The sequence below is a fragment of the Entelurus aequoreus genome, linkage group LG09 (genome assembly GCF_033978785.1).
Source record: "Entelurus aequoreus isolate RoL-2023_Sb linkage group LG09, RoL_Eaeq_v1.1, whole genome shotgun sequence".
Classification (NCBI taxonomy): Eukaryota; Metazoa; Chordata; class Actinopteri; order Syngnathiformes; family Syngnathidae; genus Entelurus; species Entelurus aequoreus.
Window position 1 is genome coordinate 63,180,059 of NC_084739.1, and position 20,236 is coordinate 63,200,294.

The 20,236-nt window shown below is 35.6% G+C and overlaps 1 protein-coding gene across 24 annotated transcripts in view; it reads right to left on the minus strand.

Annotated features, from left to right (window-relative positions):
* The window catches only part of LOC133657617 (ankyrin-3-like), a 280,491-nt gene that overhangs the window by 178,722 nt on the left and 81,533 nt on the right, over positions 1 to 20,236 (minus strand). For all 24 annotated transcript variants that reach the window (XM_062059155.1, XM_062059163.1, XM_062059154.1 and 21 more), the window contains exons 3-5: positions 12,298 to 12,396; positions 6,157 to 6,255; positions 1,987 to 2,085 (exon numbers count right to left, since the gene is read on the minus strand). In XM_062059155.1, coding sequence (XP_061915139.1) covers positions 1,987 to 2,085; positions 6,157 to 6,255; positions 12,298 to 12,396 — 297 coding nt within the window. The remainder of the gene's footprint in view (positions 1 to 1,986; positions 2,086 to 6,156; positions 6,256 to 12,297; positions 12,397 to 20,236) is intronic.

Below are 20,236 nucleotides of genomic sequence, written 5' to 3' on the forward strand. Positions count from 1 at the left end.
GCTGGAAACAAGAGTGCTAATCGCTAGCTGGCAAACAGAGAGCGGTATTAGCTAGCTGGAAACTAGTGCACCAATTGCTAGCAGACAACTAGGGCGTTAAACGCTAGCTGACAACTCACACGCTAATTGTTAGTTGGAAACTAGAGTGCTAATCGCTAGCTGGCACACAGAGAGCAGTAATCGCTAGCTGGCAACTAGTGCCCCAATTGCTAGTAGACAACTAAGCGTTAAACTCTAGCTGACAACTAGAGAGCTAATCATTAACTAGCAACCAGAGCGTTAATCACTAGCTGACAACTAACACGCTAATTGTTAGCTGTAAACTAGAGTGCTAATCGCTAGCTGACACACAGAGAGCGGTAATCGCTAGCTGGCAACTAGTGCACCAATTGCTAGCAGACAACTAGGGCGCTAAACGCTAGCTGACAACTAACACGCTAATTGTTAGCTGGAAACTACAGTGCTAATCGCTAGCTGGCACACAGAGAGCAGTAATCGCTAGCTGGCAACTAGTGCCCCAATTGCTAGTAGACAACTAAGCGTTAAACTCTAGCTGACAACTAGAGAGCTAATCATTAACTGGCAACCAGAGCGCTAATCGCTAGCTGACAACTAACACGCTAATTGTTAGCTGGAAACTAGAGTGCTAATCACTAGCTGGCAAACAGAGAGCGGTAATCGCTAGCTGGCAACTAGTGCACCAATTGCTAGCAGACAACTAGGGCGTTAAACGCTAGCTGACAACTAACACGCTAATTGTTAGTTGGAAACTAGAGCGCTAATCGCTAGCTGGCAACTACAGCGCTAATGACTAGCTATCTGAAATGCTAACATGAATATAATAACATCATTCAATGAGGTGACAGTGTGTCGGCTCCATGGTAAAGTTGAATTAGGACATTGGGGGGAGGGAGTGTCACAAATACATTGAGAAATCAACTGCAAATTACACGGCCCCCTGCAGGACCTCAAAACTCACCAAAATTCTTACACACATCGGGACTGGTGGACATTGCGATCTAAAAAAAAACTGAACCCCAAAACTCAAAATTGCGCTCTAGCGCAATTTTTGAATAAAACAGAGACAAAACTGCTTTTTAGAGGAAAACACAGACAAAACTGCTTGTAACTTCCGGTAGGAACGTCTTAGAGACATGAAACAAAAACCTCTACGTAGGTCTCACTTAGACCTACATTTCATAGATTGACATCCTTCAGCAAAAATCAACAGGAAGTTTGATATCCCCACTTCAAAACAATTTTTTCTTAAAAAGCGGTCACCAAACATCAAACGTTATCTCCTCTGAGCGCGTTTGTCGTTTTGGCTTCAAACTACTACAGGAGAGAGATTGAACCCTTCTGATTAAAATTTGGCGAAAGCGTTTTAATAAGTGCTACGGTTTTGATTTTACGAGCCTTCAAAGAAAAGAACCACTGTGCCGCAGCACCTAGGAAAAAAAACACAGACACAACTTCATCTAACTCCCAGTACGAATATCGTAGAGACACGAAACAAAAACCTCTATGTAGGTCTCACTCAGGACTACCACTGGACAAAAGTATTGGGACACCTAGGACTAGCACCAGCCAAAATGCGGACCCGACCAACGCTGCTTGCAACTTTAATTATTATTATAATTATATACTATAATTATATATATTATTATAATATGTACAGTACACCTCTTTGTGTATGCATGCTGCAAAGGGCAGCTTATGTTACAGGGTAGTGCAATTGGTCGACTGTACATGCGAGTGTGTAAAAACGTGCAACGAGATGAGCGAGCTTTGAAATGAGCGGGGGGGCCAGGCACGACCTCATCATTGACCCGCTCAAGGTTTCTCCGCCCTCGCCGCCATAACGCTCCAAGCGGCAATCAATGGCGCTCACAGGAGGATGTGAGGCAGGCGGGATGAGATGGAAGTACAGTGTGTGTGTGTGTGTGTGTGTGTGTGTGTGTGTGTGTGTGTGTGTGTGTGCAGTACCTCGGTGGCCATACTCTGGCTGGCGCTGTTCTCCAGAAGGAAGCGCACCACCTCCAGGTGGTTCTCCTGGGCCGCCATGTAGAGAGGAGTGAAGCCATTCTGCAGCAGACACATACCATGATGTCACCTACACTACACCTCTCCTGAAAACCACTTTAAAAAAGTCATTCATCCTAGCTACTCCTTACATGACCAAAAAAAGGAATGGAAATACGAACGGAATTACTCTTAAATAAATGTCACTAATTACTGGGGAAAGTAATTAATACGTTACTTTAAAAAATACTTCATATGGAGCACAGTATGCGTGTGTGTGTGCTTTTAAAAGGCGGGGCCTGTTGCTTAGTGACGTGTGATGTCATCGAGGGTTTCAACGGAGCGGCGTTTGTTAGCGTTAGCCATTAGCAGCGCACTTTGTCAGCTCTTTTGAATAATTTCACCAGTATGTTTTCTCAATAAAGAGATTGAACGTGCTTCCATGGCTGTCATATCTTCTTGTCAACAAACGGGGTATTGTTTGGATGGCAACTTTGTCACTTCCGTCACTGATTTGATGTTCATTATTCCCATTGTGTGTGTGTGTTGTTGTCTGCTGTGTCACAGTGTGACGTTGCCTCTTCCTGTTTGATATCAACTTCATTTTAGTGCGATACTGCTTGTTGCTTCCACCAGTAAAAAGATATTTCCTGCATTGAACTTGCTGCACTTATGACGCCGTCTTGTTGTCGACATAAATAAAACCACATTAAAAGTAGCGTGCCACGTTACATCAAGCTATCGCTAACAGTAGGGATGTCCGATAATATCGGCCCGCCGATATTATCGGCCGATAAATGCGTTAAAATGTAATATCGGAAATTATCGGTATCGTTTTTTTTATTATCGATATCGTTTTTTTTTTTTTTTTTTTTAATTAAATCAACATAAAAAACACAAGATACACTTACAATTAATGCACCAACCCAAAAAACCTCCCTCCTCATTCACACAAAAGGGTTGTTTCTTTCTGTTATTAATTTTTAAGATTAAGATGCTATTCTGGTTCCTACATTATATATCAATATATATCAATACAGTCTGCAAGGGATACAGTCCGTAAGCACACATGTTTGTGTGTGCTGCTGCTCCACTAATAGTACTAACCTTTAACAGTTAATGTTACTCATTTTCATTAATTACTAGTTTCTATGTAACTGTTTTTATATTGTTTTACTTTCTTTTTTATTCAAGAAAATGTTTTTAATTTATTTATCTTATTTTATTTTATAATTTTTTTTTAAAAGTACCTTATCTTCACCATACCTGGTTGTCCAAATTAGACATAATAATGTGTTAATTCCACGACTGTATATATCGGTTGATATCGGTATCAGTTGATATCGGTATCGGTAATTAAAGAGTTGGACAATATCGGAATATCGGATATCGGCAAAAAGCCATTATCGGACATCCCTAGCTAACAGCACTGTAACGGACCTAAAAGTAATTTGTTAGATTACTCGTTACTTAACGGCGTTTAGGTGAGTTTATGATTTATTTTGACAATGAATGTGTGTAAAGCAGCAAGGAAGATCAATTCAGTGCCCTTCCACTAGATGGCACGGTACATAATTAACATTGTTCTTTGTTATCGGCTCATTCAAGGTAGGGCAACACTACATCACGAAGAGGGCCGCAGTTTTCAAGAGTCCAAGGTCTGAGATGTTTCTTGAGAAAGAGCCTCCACACAGACTGTGTTTACTTATTTACAAAGTAAACACACCAGCTTTCACACCGCACGGTCAATAAATTCATTATTCTGCCCTCGTTACTCGTTTCCAGCGTGTGCAGCTGGACAGATAGTTAACAGCATGAAGAAACAGAAGTTTTGTTGATGTTCCTGCCTTTGAATTATTATTTTTTTATACGTCTTTCTTAATTTAGGTTTTTAAGACCAAATACAGAAACATTACAAAAGTGTAACGTCCATTGTGAAGTGAATTTACCGTATTTTTTGGAGTATAAGTCGCTCCGGAGTATAAGTCGCACCGGCCAAAAATGCATAACAAAGAAGGAAAAAAACATATATAAGTCGCTCTTGAGTATAAGTCACATTTTTGGGGGAAATGTATTTGATAAAAGCCAACAGCAAGAATAGACATTTGAAAGGCAATTTAAAATGTCTAAAAAATAGTGAACAACAGGCTGAATAAGTGTACGTTATATGAGGCATAAATAACCAACTGGTATGTTAACGTAACATATTATGGTAAGAGTCATTCAAATAACTATAACATATAGAACATGCTATACGTTTACCAAACAATCTGTCACTCCTAATTGCTAAATCCCATGAAATCTTATACGTCTAGTCTCTTATGTGAATGAGATCAATAATATTATTTCATATTTTACGCTAATGTGTTAATCATTTCACACATAAGTCGCTCCTGAGTAGAGATGTCCGATAATATCGGTCTGCCGATATTATCGGCCGATAAATGCGTTAAAATGTAATATCGGAAATGATCGGTATCGTTTATTTTAATTATCAGTATCGGTTTATTTTATTTTATTTTTTTATTAAATCCACATAAAAAACACAAGATACACTTACAATTAGTGCACTAAGCCAAAAAACCCCCCTCCCCCATTTACACTCATTCACACAAAAGGGTTGTTTCTTTCTGTTATTAATATTCTGCTTCCTACATTATATATCAATATATATCAATACAGTCTGCAAGGGATACAGTCCGTAAGCACACATGATTGTGCGTGCTGCTGCTCCACTAATAATACTAACCTTTAACAGTTAATTTTACAATTTTCATTAATTACTAGTTTCTATGTAACTGTTTTTATATTGTTTTACTTTCTTTTTTATTCAAGAAAATGTTTTTAATTTATTTATCTTATTTTATTTGATTCATTTTTTTTTAAAAGTACCTTATCTTCACCATACCTGGTTGTCCAAATTAGACATAATAATGTGTTAATTCCACGACTGTATATATCGGTTGATATCGGTATCGGTAATTAAAGAGTTGGACAATATCGGCATATCGGATATCGGCAAAAAGCCATTATCGGACATCCCTACTCCTGAGTATAAGTCGCACCCCCGGCCAAACTATGAAAAAAACTGCGACTTATAGTCCGAAAAATACGGTACATAAATAATGTGTTAGATGAGTAAAATAGAAACAACAAACATTGCACACATGTGGTTCAACACAATTAAACCTAAAGTGTAGCTTTATTTACCTTATTTTACTTATAAGTACCTTTTTTTTTAACTTTGTTAAAACTTTTTTCTTACTACTTTTGACCTTCTAGTTTACAATATCTTACCTTCTTATCTTTTTACCTTCTTTTACAGTCTTTTACCATATTTTACTTACTTTTTGCCTTTTTTGATTACCTTTTGCCTTCTTTTTACTTTCTTTTTTGCTTTACTTTCTTTTAAAACACTTTCTTACTTTTTACCTTCATTTTACTCCTTTTACTTACTTTTTACCGTACAGCAGACATTTCCCCCCTTTTTTTTCCAGCTGAATGTGGACGGCGTTGTGGCTTGTGCAGCCCTTTGAGACACTCGTGATTTAGGGCTATATAAGTCAACTTTGATTGATTGATTGATTTATCGCCCTCTGCTGGTCAAATTCAGCGCTACATGTATTTAACCAGTGTTGATGGCCAGAGTTAAACAGCCACAAACAACACGACCACAAACACAAAAGTCAGCAGTTTCAATCCATTCATACTTTGTTGTCCAGTTGCTGTTAAAAGTACCATTTTTGCCATTTATTTCGATTTTTTCCCCAATGTCATCTTCTTCTACTCACCCACTGCTGCTTCATTGTGACACATGTTTCGCTGTTGCCCCCTGCGGGGTGGCAGGAGTACTGCATGCATGAGCAGTCGTTTCATCAGGACTATTTGGCTAATGCACGGCGGGCTAAATTAAAAGTTTTGGCGGACCGGATGTGGTTGACCGGTGTTTTTAGTGCAGTATTAAAACTGGTTTGACCATGCAAGAAGGACAAAAGGAAGGTGACACGAGTCAAATGAGGAGCCTACTGGGCATGAAGCCAGGCGGAGAGGGGATCCATCATCACAGGCATTCCCAGGATTTCAGGATGAAATATAACCCTGGGAGGAAGTCTGCTGGACGATGATGTAACTCACCTGGGATTGTGCGTTGACATTGGCTGCATTGGTGACCAGCTCTTTGACCACGTCCGCTTGTCCGGCCAGCGAGGCGATGTGCAGGGCGGTGTTTCCTTTCTGGATCACAGGCAACAAGCAGGTGTTAATCTCTGGCACACCTGTTGTGTTTATAAGCGTGCGTAGAAAGAAGCGGCGATTGTCCTCCCCACAAGCTGCCTGCAATGTGTCACTTCCCATAAATGATCTCTCGCTGAGCTCCGGCCGTAAATACGGTTTTTTTATGACGTGTATGAAGTCACGAGTACTGTTGAGTGCCAGGCGTTCAACAGAGGACACACTAGAACGTGGCCAGGGTACATCCTGAACTCATGATCTGTCAATCACAACTTTACACTCGGTGGGGTTCAAATTAAATCTGGTGCGTTTGCTTTGTTGGGTCAGGCTCCACCCTCGACACGGTCATCTGAACCCTGGCGTGCACCACATAAGTGTACCGAGGTGGCAAGCGAACTCTGCTGCAGTTCGGTTGGTTTGAGCTCGAGTGGGAACGCAGCACAGACCAAAGACAAGGACCACTTTTAAAATGGTCGTAAAAGCAAGAAGAGATGACAAAAATGTTTTAAAAAAAAACAGTTTAAATTGGAACTGCACTTTTTATAAGATTCTTCCTATAATTCACGATCCTTATGGGCGACAAGCACACATGTTTTTATTTTTATGCAAAATAAATAAAACCCACTGACAATGGAGCCAATGGGAGCCGTTCCATTCTGCCTATAGAGCCCCTAAAAAACACCTCCATTTGGTTATATACATGATGTAAGTTTATATGTCATGTAGTAACATTCATAATAACATGTAATATATACATGATGTAAGTATATATGTCATGTAGTAACATTCATAATAACATGTAATATATACATGATGTAAGTTTATATGTCATGTAGTAACATTCATAATAACATGTAATATATACATGATGTAAGTATATATGTCATGTAGTAACATTCATAATAACATGTAATATATACATGATGTAAGTATAAATGTCATGTAGTAACATTCATAAAAACATGTAATATATACATGATGTAAGTTTATATGTCATGTAGTAACATTCATAACATGTAATATATTCATGATGTAAGTATATATGTCATGTAGAAACATTCATAATAACATGTAATATATACATGATGTAAGTATATATGTCATGTAGTAACATTCATAATAACATGTAATATATACATGATGTAAGTATATATGTCATGTAGTAACATTCATAATAACATGTAATATATACATGATGTAAGTATATGTCATGTAGTAACATTCATAATAACATGTAATATATACATGATGTAAGTTTATATGTCATGTAGTAACATTCATAACAACATGTAATATATACATGATGTAAGTATATATGTCATGTAGTAACATTCATAATAACATGTAATATATACATGATGTAAGTATATATGTCATGTAGTAACATTCATAATAACATGTAATATATACATGATGTAAGTTTATATGTCATGTAGTAACATTCATAATAACATGTAATATATATGTCATGTAGTAACATTCATAATAACATGTAATATATACATGATGTAAGTAATTATGTCATATAGTAACATTCATAATAACATGTAATATATACATGATGTAAGTATATATGTCATGTAGTAACATTCATAATAACATTTAATATATACATGATGTAAGTATATATGTCATGTAGTAACATTCATAATAACATGTAATATATACATGATGTAAGTATATATGTCATGTAGTAACATTCATAATAACATGTAATATATACATGATGTAAGTATATATGTCATGTAGTAACATTCATAATAACATGTAATATATACATGATGTAAGTATATATGTCATGTAGTAACATTCATAATAACATGTAATATATACATGATGTAAGTATATATGTCATGTAGTAACATTCATAATAACATGTAATATATACATGATGTAAGTATATATGTCATGGAGTAACATTTACAATAACATTTTAATGTTTGCGTCATTGTGTCTATTCCAACCATAAGACCCAATAAATAACCATCCCAAAAAGCGCCAACAATACTCTGTTTAGATTTAGAGACTTGAATATTAACCAAGTATTGGTAAATTTAACCAATTAACCAAGTATTAGTGATAGTTATTATAAGCGGTACCGTTAAAGGGGAAGTGCACTTTTTTGGGGAATTTAGCCTATCGTTCACAATCACTATGAGACATGATGACGGATGGATTTTAAAAAATGCATTGTAGTTAGATGCTGCAAGGGGTTCTGGGTATTTGTTCTGTTGTGTTTATGTTGTGTTACGGTGCGGATGTTCTCCCGAAATGTGTTTGTCATTCTTGTTTGGTGTGGGTTCACAGTGTTAAAGTTGTTTATACGTCCACCCTCAGTGTGACCTGTATGGCTGTTGACCAAGTATGCCTTGCATCCATCCACTTGTGTGTGAAAAGCCGTAGATATTATGTGACTGGATTTTATATTTTTGATCGGGTCAGAGTAAAATATCAAGACCTCTCAATGTGGTTTGGATGGAATACTATTAGTGGAAGTCTCATAGATCTAATAAAGGCCAACAAAAAACACAAACTTAACAGCTCAAAAGGAAAACACCATTTTAAACATTTTCATAAGTCTGAGCTTCTCTGCTTAGGCTGCTGCCCCCGCAAACCCACCTCGGATAAGCAGACGAAGATGGCCGAATGGACGCACGGATATTTTTATACCTGCTAAGCTAACTTCCGTTATGTTTACAGGCAACTGCTGGAGAACTTCCGCATCCACCTCCTCTTCTTCATGCTGCCTGAAGTACAACGTAAAGTACATGCAAGACCTTCATTAATCCCACACACTGCTCGGGGTCACAATTGCCAGGCGTTAATTGGGGGAGATTTTTCTCCTTCTTCCTGAATATTTCATTGCATGTTTTTGTCAGCAGAAGGTTGGTAGCCAGTGGCAGAAAAGGGGAGGAGGGAGAAGCCTGCCAGACACTAATCAGGGGGAATATTTTGCCCCAAAAGTGTTTATTAGCACATAGACCTTCCCTATCATGCATCTCATTAAATAAACCCTAATAAATGGCTTCTTTTGTTCATAAAGGGAAACACAGCAGCAACATTGACAGGTAAATGAACTAGGACGACGTATATCAGGGGTCGGCAACCCAAAATGTTGAAAGAGCCATATTGGACCAAAAATACAAAAACAAATCTGTCTGGAGCCGCAAAAAATTAAAAGCCATATTACATGTGTCATGAGATATAAATTGAATTAAGATGACTTAAAGGAAACTAAATGAGCTCAAATATAGCTACAAATGAGGCATAATGCTGCAATATGTACATATAGCTAGCCTAAATAGCATGTTAGCATCGATTAGCTTGCAGTCATGCAGTGACCAAATATGTCTGGTTAGCACTCCACACAAGTCAATAACATCAACAAAACTCACCTTTGTGCACTCATGCACAACGTTAAAAGTTTGGTGGACAGAATGAGACAGAAAAAGAAGTGGCATAAAACACGTCCGAGAAAGTCGGAGAAAGCTATACTTGTAAACAAACTACGGTGAGTTCAAGGACCGCCAAAATTAGTAGGACAAAACGGCGCTCGCCAAATACTCAAATCAGTGAAGCATGTTTAATATAAACAATGTGCTTTATAACAATTAGGGAGGTTTGCGTCATGTTTGTCCTCCTACGGAAACCATATTAAAACAAAAACTTTTTTTTTTTTCCTCATCTTTTTCCATTTTTCATACATTTTTTAAAAAGCTCCTGAGAGCCACTAGGGCGGCGCTAAAGAGCCGCATGCGGCTCTAGAGCCGCGGGTTGCCGACCCCTGACGTATATAATCCCTTTATGCCTGCCTATAAAGTAGATGTTCACTCCACAGTCTCTAAATCAGTGTTTTTCAACCACTGTGCCGCGGCACACTAGTGTGTCGTGAGATATTGTCAGATTAATCACACTCTGCAAATATTGTGCCGTTGTTGAGTGTCTGTGCCGTATAGAGCTTGGCAGGGTAACCATGTAGTACTCCACTAGGTGGCAGCAGGTAGTTAATTGTCGTGATCCCAATATGCAGAGCACAGCGGGAGACAGCATGCAGGTAAAAAGGTATGTAATTATTATTATTCCGCCGCCACAAAAAACGCTAATTTGACCCACTTAACATGCTTCAAAACTCACCAAATTTGACACACACATCAGGACCTGCGAAAATTGCCATCTAATAAAAAAAACAAACCCCAAAAATCAAAATTGCGCTCTAGCGCCCCCTAGGAAAAAACAAAAACAAACGGCCTGTAACTCCCACTAGGAAGGTCGTAGAGACATGAAACAAAAACCTCTATGTATGTCTGATTTAGACCTACATTTCATAATTTAACATCCTCGGGCAAAAACCAACAGAAAGTTGGCAATTTCCCCTTCAAAACAAAAAATGCCTAAAAACACTCATTTTTGCGTCTTTGAGCTGTAATTTGACCCCCTTAAAATACTTCAAAACTCACCAAACTGTTCACACACATCAGGACTGGTAGAAATTGCGATCTAAAAAAAACAAAAAACTCCAAAACTCAAAATTGCGCTCTAGCGCAATTTTTGAATAAAACAGTAGGAACGTCTTAGAGACATGAAACAAATACCTCTATGTAGGTCTCACCTAGAACTACATTTCATAGATTGACATCCTTCAGCAAAAATCAACAGGAAGTTTGCAATCCCTCCTTCAAAACTAAATTTTTGTTCAAACCGGTCACCAAACATCAAACATTATCTCCTCTGAGCGCGTTTGTCTTTTCGGCTTCAAACTGCTACAGGAGAGAGATTGAACCCTTCTGATTAAAAGTTGCCGAGGGCGTTTTGGAAGGTGCTACCGTTTTGATTTTACGAGCCTTCAAAGACCTGCAGCACTAAAGTTGCTCCGCTGCCTATAATGACAACGTGAAATGGAATTATTTCTTTTTTGTCCTCAAAATTCTACACACAATACCCTATAATGACAATGTGAACTCAGACACAACTTCCTCTAACTCCCAGTACGAATATCGTAGAGACACGAAACAAAAACCTCTATGTAGGTCTCACTCAGGACTACCACTGGACAAAAGTATTGGGACACCTAGGACTAGCACCTGCCAAAATGCGGACCCGACCAACGCTGCTTGCAGCTTTAATTATTATTATTCCGCCGCCACAAAAAACTCTAATTTGACCCACTTAACATGCTTCAAAACTCACCAAATTTGACACACACATCAGGACCTGTGAAAATTGCCATCTAATAAAAAAACCAAACCCCAAAAATCAAAATTGCACTCTAGCGCCCCCTAGGAAAAAACAAAAACAAACTGCCTGTAACTCCCACTAGGAAGGTCGTAGAGACATGAAACAAAAACCTCTATGAAAACCAACAGGAAGTTGACAATTTCCCCTTCAAAACAAAAAATGCCTAAAAACACTCATTTTTGCGTCTTTGAGCTGTAATTTGACCCCCTTAAAATACTTCAAAACTCACCAAACTTTTCACACACATCAGGACTGGTATAAATTGCGATCTAAAAAAAAAACCGAACCCCAAAACTCAAAATTGCGCTCTAGCGCAATTTTTGAATAAAACAGAGACAAAACTGCTTCTCAGAGGAAAACACAGACAAAACTGCTTGTAACTTCCGGTAGGAACGTCTTAGAGACATGAAACAAATACCTCTATGTAGGTCTCACCTAGAACTACATTTCATAGATTGACATCCTTCAGCAAAAATCAACAGGAAGTTTGCAATCCCTCCTTCAAAACAAAATTTTTGTTAAAACCGGTCACCAAACATCAAACATTATCTCCTCTGAGCGCGTTTGTCGTTTCGGCTTCAAACTACTACAGGAGAGAGATTGAACCCTTCTGATTAAAAGTTGCCGACGGCGTTTTGGAAGGTGCTACCGTTTTGATTTTACGAGCCTTCAAAGACCCGCAGCACTAAAGTTTCATATTTTAACGTTTCCGCTGGTGGTGTGCCTCCGTATTTGTTCAAAGAAGGTTGAAAAAGGCCGCACTAAATCATCACAGGTGCGTGTGTTGACGGGGGAGGAGGCGGGGCTTACCTTAGTCGCTGCATCCACGGCGGCTTCTAGTTTCAGCAGCTCGGCCACAACCTCCACGTGTCCCTCCTTGGAGGCCAGATGGAGCGCATTCAGACCATTCTGACAACAACAGAGGGGAGTTCATACGTGTGCCACATACACAAAAGTTGTTGTTTTTTAACAATGTTTTGCATTTGTCATCCCAAAGGTGTTTCGCCCCAACGGTTGGATGGATGCCATTTTACAACAAGATTGCAATTTTTTACACCCAGAGCCACACAGAATGCAGGCGGCCATTGCTATTTACTTTATTTTTTATTAAACAAATAAACATGTTAAAACTAGAGATGTCCGATAATATCGGTCTGCCGATATTATCGGCCGATAAATGCGTTAAAATGTAATATCGGAAATTATCGGTATCGTTTTTTTTATTATCAGTATCGTTTTTTTTTAAGTTTTTTTTTATTAAATCCACATAAAAAACACAAGATACACTTACAATTAGTGCACCAACCCAAAAAACCTCCCTCCCCCATTTACACTCATTCACACAAAAGGGTTGTTTCTTTCTGTTATTAATATTCTGCTTCCTACATTATATATCAATATATATCAATACAGTCTGCAAGGAATACAGTCCGTAAGCACACATGATTGTGCGTGCTGCTAGTCCACTAATAATACTAACCTTTAACAGTTAATTTTACAAATTTTCATTAATTACTAGTTTCTATGTAACTGTTTTTATATTGTTTTACTTTCTTTTTTATTCAAGAAAATGTTTTTAATTTATTTATCTTATTTTATTTTATTAATTTTTTCACCATACCTGGTTGTCCAAATTAGGCATAATAATGTGTTAATTCCACGACTGCATATATCGGTATCGGTTGATATCGGTATCGGTAATTAATAGTTGGACCATATCGGATATCGGCAAAAAAGCCATTATCGGACATCCCTAATTATTACATTTGAACAGAAGTGTAGACAGAACATGTTAAAACAGAAAATAAGCAGATATTAACAGTAAATGAAGATTCATAATAATTTTATAATCTTATTTTATTTGATTCATTTTTTAAAAAAGTACCTTATCTTCACCATACCTGGTTGTCCAAATTAGGCATAATAATGTGTTGATTCCACGACTGTATATATCGGTTGATATCGGTATCGGTTGATATCGGTATCGGTAATTAAAGAGTTGTACGATATCGGCATATCGGATATCGGCAAAAAGCCATTATCGGACATCCCTAGTTAAAACCAAACCAAAGTTAAAAGTTCTGCATTTGTGACCCTGCAATTTTTTTTTTTAAATGTTTATTTTTTAAATCTTTTATTTCTCAAAAAATAGGTACTTTTTTATTTTTTGTAAATACTTTATAATAAAACTTCTTCTTTTAGTTTTTTATAGCATGCCTACTGAGTAACAAGGTGACGTCAGAGCGCTTTGAGTACCTTGAAGGTAGAAAAGTGCCATATTTATATATATATATATTTTTAACTTTAACTTTATTTTATTTTTTTTGTCATAACAAAATACAATCATGTGTGCTTACGGACTGTATCCCTTGCAGACTGTCTTGATATATATTGATATATAATGTAGGAACCAGAATATTGATAACAGAAAGAAATGGGGGGAGGGAGGTTTTTTGTGTTGGTGCACTTATTGTAAGTGTATCTTGTGTTTTTTATGTTGATTTAATAAACCCCCCCCCAAAAAAAAAAAAAAAACGATAATAAAAAAAAAATGATTCCGATAATTTCCGATATTACATTTTAAAGCATTTATCGGCCGATATTATCGGGCATCTCTACTTACTAGCCTATATAAATCAACCATTTATAAATACACATCAGTAGGCTAAATGAACCTCTTCAACATAAACATTTTACCATGAATTGATTAATGTGGACCCCGACTTAAACAAGTTGAAAAACTTATTGGGGTGTTACCATTTAGTGGTCAATTGTACGGAATATGTACCGTACTGTGCAATCTACTAATAAAAGTCTCAATCAATCAAAAAAAGATATATATCTATAGATTTAGCTTGTTAGCTTCTATAGATTTAGCTTGTTAGCGTAGAAAATGGATGGATGGGCTTCTTTAGATTTGTTGGTTGGCCAACGGTTTAAAAAGTAACCACTGTAGAGTTCTGTGGTTACTTTTTAAACCGTTGGCCAACCAAAAAGTAACTTTTTGGTTGGCCAACGGTTTACGTTGTATTGCGCACCCTGACGGCAAGTGTGGGAGTCGGTTCTGAAGTACAAAGTAAAGAGACGTAACATCGTCACCTCGCCTGGTTATTGACTCCAACCCAGAATATTACACTGCCCATACCTATGCTCCTTCGAAGGCTGTGCTACTTGCTGCAAAGCATTGCACTTTCAAATACAACAATGAGTAGAGAGGAGTGTTATGTGTGTATATGTGTAAAAAAATGAACACTGAAATTCAAGTATTTATTTTATATATATATATATATATATATATATATATATATATATATATATATATATATATATATATATATATATATATATATATATATATATATATATAATAAAATACATATTTATATATAGCTAGAATTGACTGGAAGTCAAGTATTTATTTTATTTATATATATATATATATATATATATATATATATATATATATATATATATATATATATATATATATATATATATATATATATATATATATATATATATATATATATATATATATATAATAAAATACATATTTATATATAGCTAGAATTATTTATATATATATATATATATATATATATATATATATATATATATATATATATATATATATATATATATATATATATATATATATATATATATATATATATATATATATATTAGAGATGTCCGATATATGCGTTAAAATGTAATATCGGAAATGATCGGTATCGGTTTTTTTTATTATCGGTATCGTTTTTTTTTTATTTTTTATTTTTTTTATTAAATCAACATTAAAAACACAAGATACACTTACAATTAGTGCACCAACCCAAAAAACCTCCCTCCCCCATTTACACTCATTCACACAAAAGGGTTGTTTCTTTCTGTTATTAATATTCTGCTTCCTACATTATATATCAATATATATCAATACAGTCTGCAAGGGATACAGTCCGTAAGCACACATGATTGTGCGTGCTGCTGGTCCACTAATAATACTAACCTTTAACAGTTAATTTTACTCATTTTCATTCATTACTAGTTTCTATGTAACTGTTTTTATATTGTTGTACTTTCTTTTTTATTCAAGAAAATGTTTTTAATTTATTTATCTTATTTTACTAATTTTTTTAAAAAGTACCTTATCCTCACCATACTTGGTTGTCCAAATTAGGCATAATAATGTGTTAATTCCAAGACTGCATGTATCGGTTGATATCGGTATCGGTTGATATCGGTTGATATCGGTATCGGTTGATATCGATATCGGTAATTAAAGAGTTGGACAATATCGGAATATCGGATATCGGCAAAAAGCCATTATCGGACATCCCTAATATATATATATATATATATATATACATATATATATATATATATATATATATATATATATATATATATATATATATATATATATATATATATATATATATATATATATATATATATATATAAGAAATTCTAGCTATGAATATACTCCTCCCCCTTAACCCCGCCCACCACGACCCCGCCCACCTCACCCCCCCAAATATCCCAAATTTGGAGGTCTCAAGGTTGGCAAGTATGTCTATTAGCCCCGGACATCTTCTATGTAATATAAATGTGTAGGGGGGTGTATGGTGTGTGCTCATTAAATATGTATTCTGATATATGTTCTTCACAGAAAATGAGACAAAATCAGTGAGTCTCAGTTTGAAAAATGAATTAATTGTATCATTTTTCTTTTAATAAAAAATGAAAACAGGTCCCACAGACCCGAACACCACACATGGACATCATTCTGGACATGGATCATCAGCTGGCTGCACACGTCTAAACTAGCAACCAGTAGCAGTAATAGTTTAGGACTTTACCGCTACAGAAGGGAAACAGGAGCGTTCTGGAGCTGAATGTCATCTAATAACTACAACGGCCACTTTTATTGCAAATATTGATCCAAAATCTGAGGAGAACATCAAGGTCAAGCTAGCAGGAGAGTTTTGGGGGGAATGAGTCTCGTGTAACAAAATATACATTTTTTATAGGCAGTTTAATTACTCAAGTTTTCTTTGTTGCTATTTGCAAGTGGTCTGAGAACATAACCCTGTAAATATTGGAGATCTGCTGTATTCCAATTATGATTATTGCTGGTGTAATATCTTATTTTACCTTCTCTGTCAATAAGCTCTTAATCCTGCTTCCTAGTGTTCCATGTTTCTTTCATATATTGCATATTCCCAGAGGGCCAATACAAAGCGAGCTGCCGGGTCGCCTGCAATTGTCCCCCCCGGCACGCCTGGTCAAGTCCTAATCCTGATTGATTCATTGATTAGGAGGCGTGTGCCAAGACTTTTGTACCTGAGGTCACCCCACAACAAGTTCATCATCTAATTTCCTTTAAATTAAATTAAATACATAATACTAATCATTAAAAACAACAGAAACATACAACATTTCTTTAAATCAGTGTTTAACCATAGGGCCAGGGCCCTTTATTGGGCCGCGAGCACCCTCTAGAGTAGACCTGGGCAATTATTTTGACTCGTAAAATATATATGTAAAAAATAGATCTATTTTATAATATATATTTATATAATTATAATGTTTTTTTGTCTTGTCCAGCTACTCAGACAAATCATATAGTTGATGTAGATTATCTATATCTGCTGTTTAGTGTTGGATACTTCCCTTGTTGCCTTATTTGTATTTGACTTTATTAAATGCATTAATATTATTATTTGATGCAGCCGGACTGGAGCAGGAAAGGATAGGAAGAGGAAAAAAAGGAAGACAGAGGGGGAAATTGCAAGGACAAGAGGGGGATAAAACACAGAGACAACAACAACAACAATAGAGCAACATCAGCAAATATGATATGTACAAATATGATAGGAAAAGTGATAGCATAGAAGCAGTTAGTGAAGTAAATATTAATAATACAGAAATGACAATGCACATCATTACACTACAAATGGCAAAACATCACAGACATGCTGACAATGCTCCAAACAACGGCGCACATTTTGTTTACATCCGGCTTCAGTGCCGTGGTTTTTAGTAATCAAAGTCTTTTTTCCGTGGTCAAGTTTGCGGTACATCAATAGTGCACAAATAATAGTCTATATTATTATAATTCCTACTGTTATGACCAACTAACATTAGTGTTTTATGATCGTGTGGCTTGGATTTGATGTCAGTTATTCCCATGTTTGCAAACACACCGTCCGTGCCTGAAATGTGATTGGCGGAGAATGAGGAAGTGTTGTTGTGTGTCTGGCGGGTGTGCAGAGTTGTAAAACCTGTTGGAAATGTGCCGTTTGTTATCATAAGATTGGTAATACAAGTTAAAAATAGTGTCAGACTTTGTGTGATTTCTTCTTGGGGCTACAATATATTATATTACTTTAATTAGTTTTTAAGTAAAAAAACCCAACAACCTTATTTCCGAGGTGTGGCGGTAATAAAAATGCGGTGTCGGCGCGTCACATTCAAAGACATTAAGGGGAAACCCTGAACATGAATAAAAACTCCAGTAGACGCCAAAACATGTCAATTTAATTCATTTTATCAGTCCAATAAGTCGAACAGCAGCTGTAAAATTATAAAATGAAATTGCTGAATAGACAATATGTCTAATACTTTTATTTCTGACCGCCCAGCAAAATGTTGACACACCCACATAAGACGGAGGATTGTGGTCTGTCCCTGTGTGGTGTGGGACTGTCAGTTCTGACACGCGCTAAATAAAACGCCAAATAGTGCTGGCAAAAACGTGACGAGTGTTGATAAATCACACAAATATTTAAAATAGGGATGTCCGATAATGGCTTTTTGCCGATATCCGATATTCCGATATTGTGCAACTCTTTAATTACCGATACCGATATCAACCGATACCGATATCAACCGATATATGCAGTCGTGGAATTAACACATTATTATGCCTAATTTGGACAACCATGTATGGTGAAGATAAGGTACTTTTAAAAAAAATTAGTAAAATAAGATAAATAAATTAAAAACATTTTCTTGAATAAAAAAGAAAGTACAACAATATAAAAACAGTTACATAGAAACTAGTAATGAATGAAAATGAGTAAAATTAACTGTTAAAGGTTAGTACTATTAGTGGAGCAGCAGCACGCACAATCATGTGTGCTTACGGACTGTATCCCTTGCAGACTGTATTGATATATATTGATATATAATGTAGGAAGCAGAATATTAATAACAGAAAGAAACAACCCTTTTGTGTGAATGAGTGTAAATGGGGGAGGGAGGTTTTTTGGGTTGGTGCACTAATTGTAAGTGTATCTTGTGTTTTTTATGTTAATTTAATTAAAAAAAAGAAAAAAGAAGAACGATACCGATAATAAAAAAAACGATACCGATAATTCCCGATATTACATTTTAACGCATATACCGGCCGATAATATCGGCAGGCCGATATTATCGGACATCTCTAATTTAAAATATTTGCACTTTCTCCTTCCACTTTTGTGGGCGTTTTGATGATGAGCATATATTTGGCATGTTAACGAGGACAGAGACCTAAAAGTTTGATAATTAATCTAATTAATTAACTAATGGCACGCCTTATTCTGCTCACTTTGCACACGCAATCCACTTTGCACGCGTTTAGTGGATCAGCTTTGCGTGTGCTATCAAGTTTGCACTAGGGCTGCAACTAACGATTAATTTGATAATCGATTAATCTGTCGATTATTACTTCGATTAATCAATTGACAATCGGATAAAAGAGACAAACTACATTTCTATCCTATCCAGTATTTTATTGAAAAAAAACTGCATACTGGCACCATGCTTATTTTGATTATTGTTTCTCAGCTGTTTGTAAATGTTGCAGTTTAAAAATAAAGGTTTAGTAAAAAAAAATTTTAAAAAATAAAATAAAAATATTTTTAAAAAAAAAATTAAAAAAAAAACTCTGCGCATGTGCATAGCATAGATCCAACAAATCGATGACTAAATTAATCGGCAACTATTTTTATAATCGATTTTAATCGATTTAATCGATTAGTTGTTGCAGCCCTAATATATATATATATATATATATATATATATATATATATATATATATATATATATATATATATATATATATATATATATATATATATATACATATATATTAGGGCTGCAACTAACGATTAATTTGATAATCGATTAATCTGTCGATTATTAGTTCGATTAATCGATTACTAATCGGATAAAAGAGACAAACTACATTTCTATCCTATCCAGTATTTTATTGAAAAAAAAACAGCATACTGGCACCATACTTATTTTGATTATTGTTTCTCAGCTGTTTGTAAATGTTGCAGTTTATAAATAAAGTTTAGTAAAAATTTAAAAAAAAAAACTCTGCGCATGTGCACAGCATAGATCCAACGAATCGATGACTAAATTAATCGGCAACTATTTTTATAATCGATTTTAATCGATTTAATTGATTAGTTGTTAATTTGATAATCGATTAATCTGTCGATTATTACTTCGATTAATCGATTAATAATCGGATAAAAGAGACAAACTACATTTCTATCCTATCCAGTATTTTATTGAAATAAAACAGCATACTGGCACCATACTTATTTTGATTATTGTTTCTCAGCTGTTTGTAAATGTTGCAGTTTATAAATAAAGGTTTAGGGGAAAAAAAAAAAAAAAAAAAAAAAAAAAAAAAAAAAAAAACTCTGCGCATGTGCATAGCATAGATCCAACGAATCGATGACTAAAT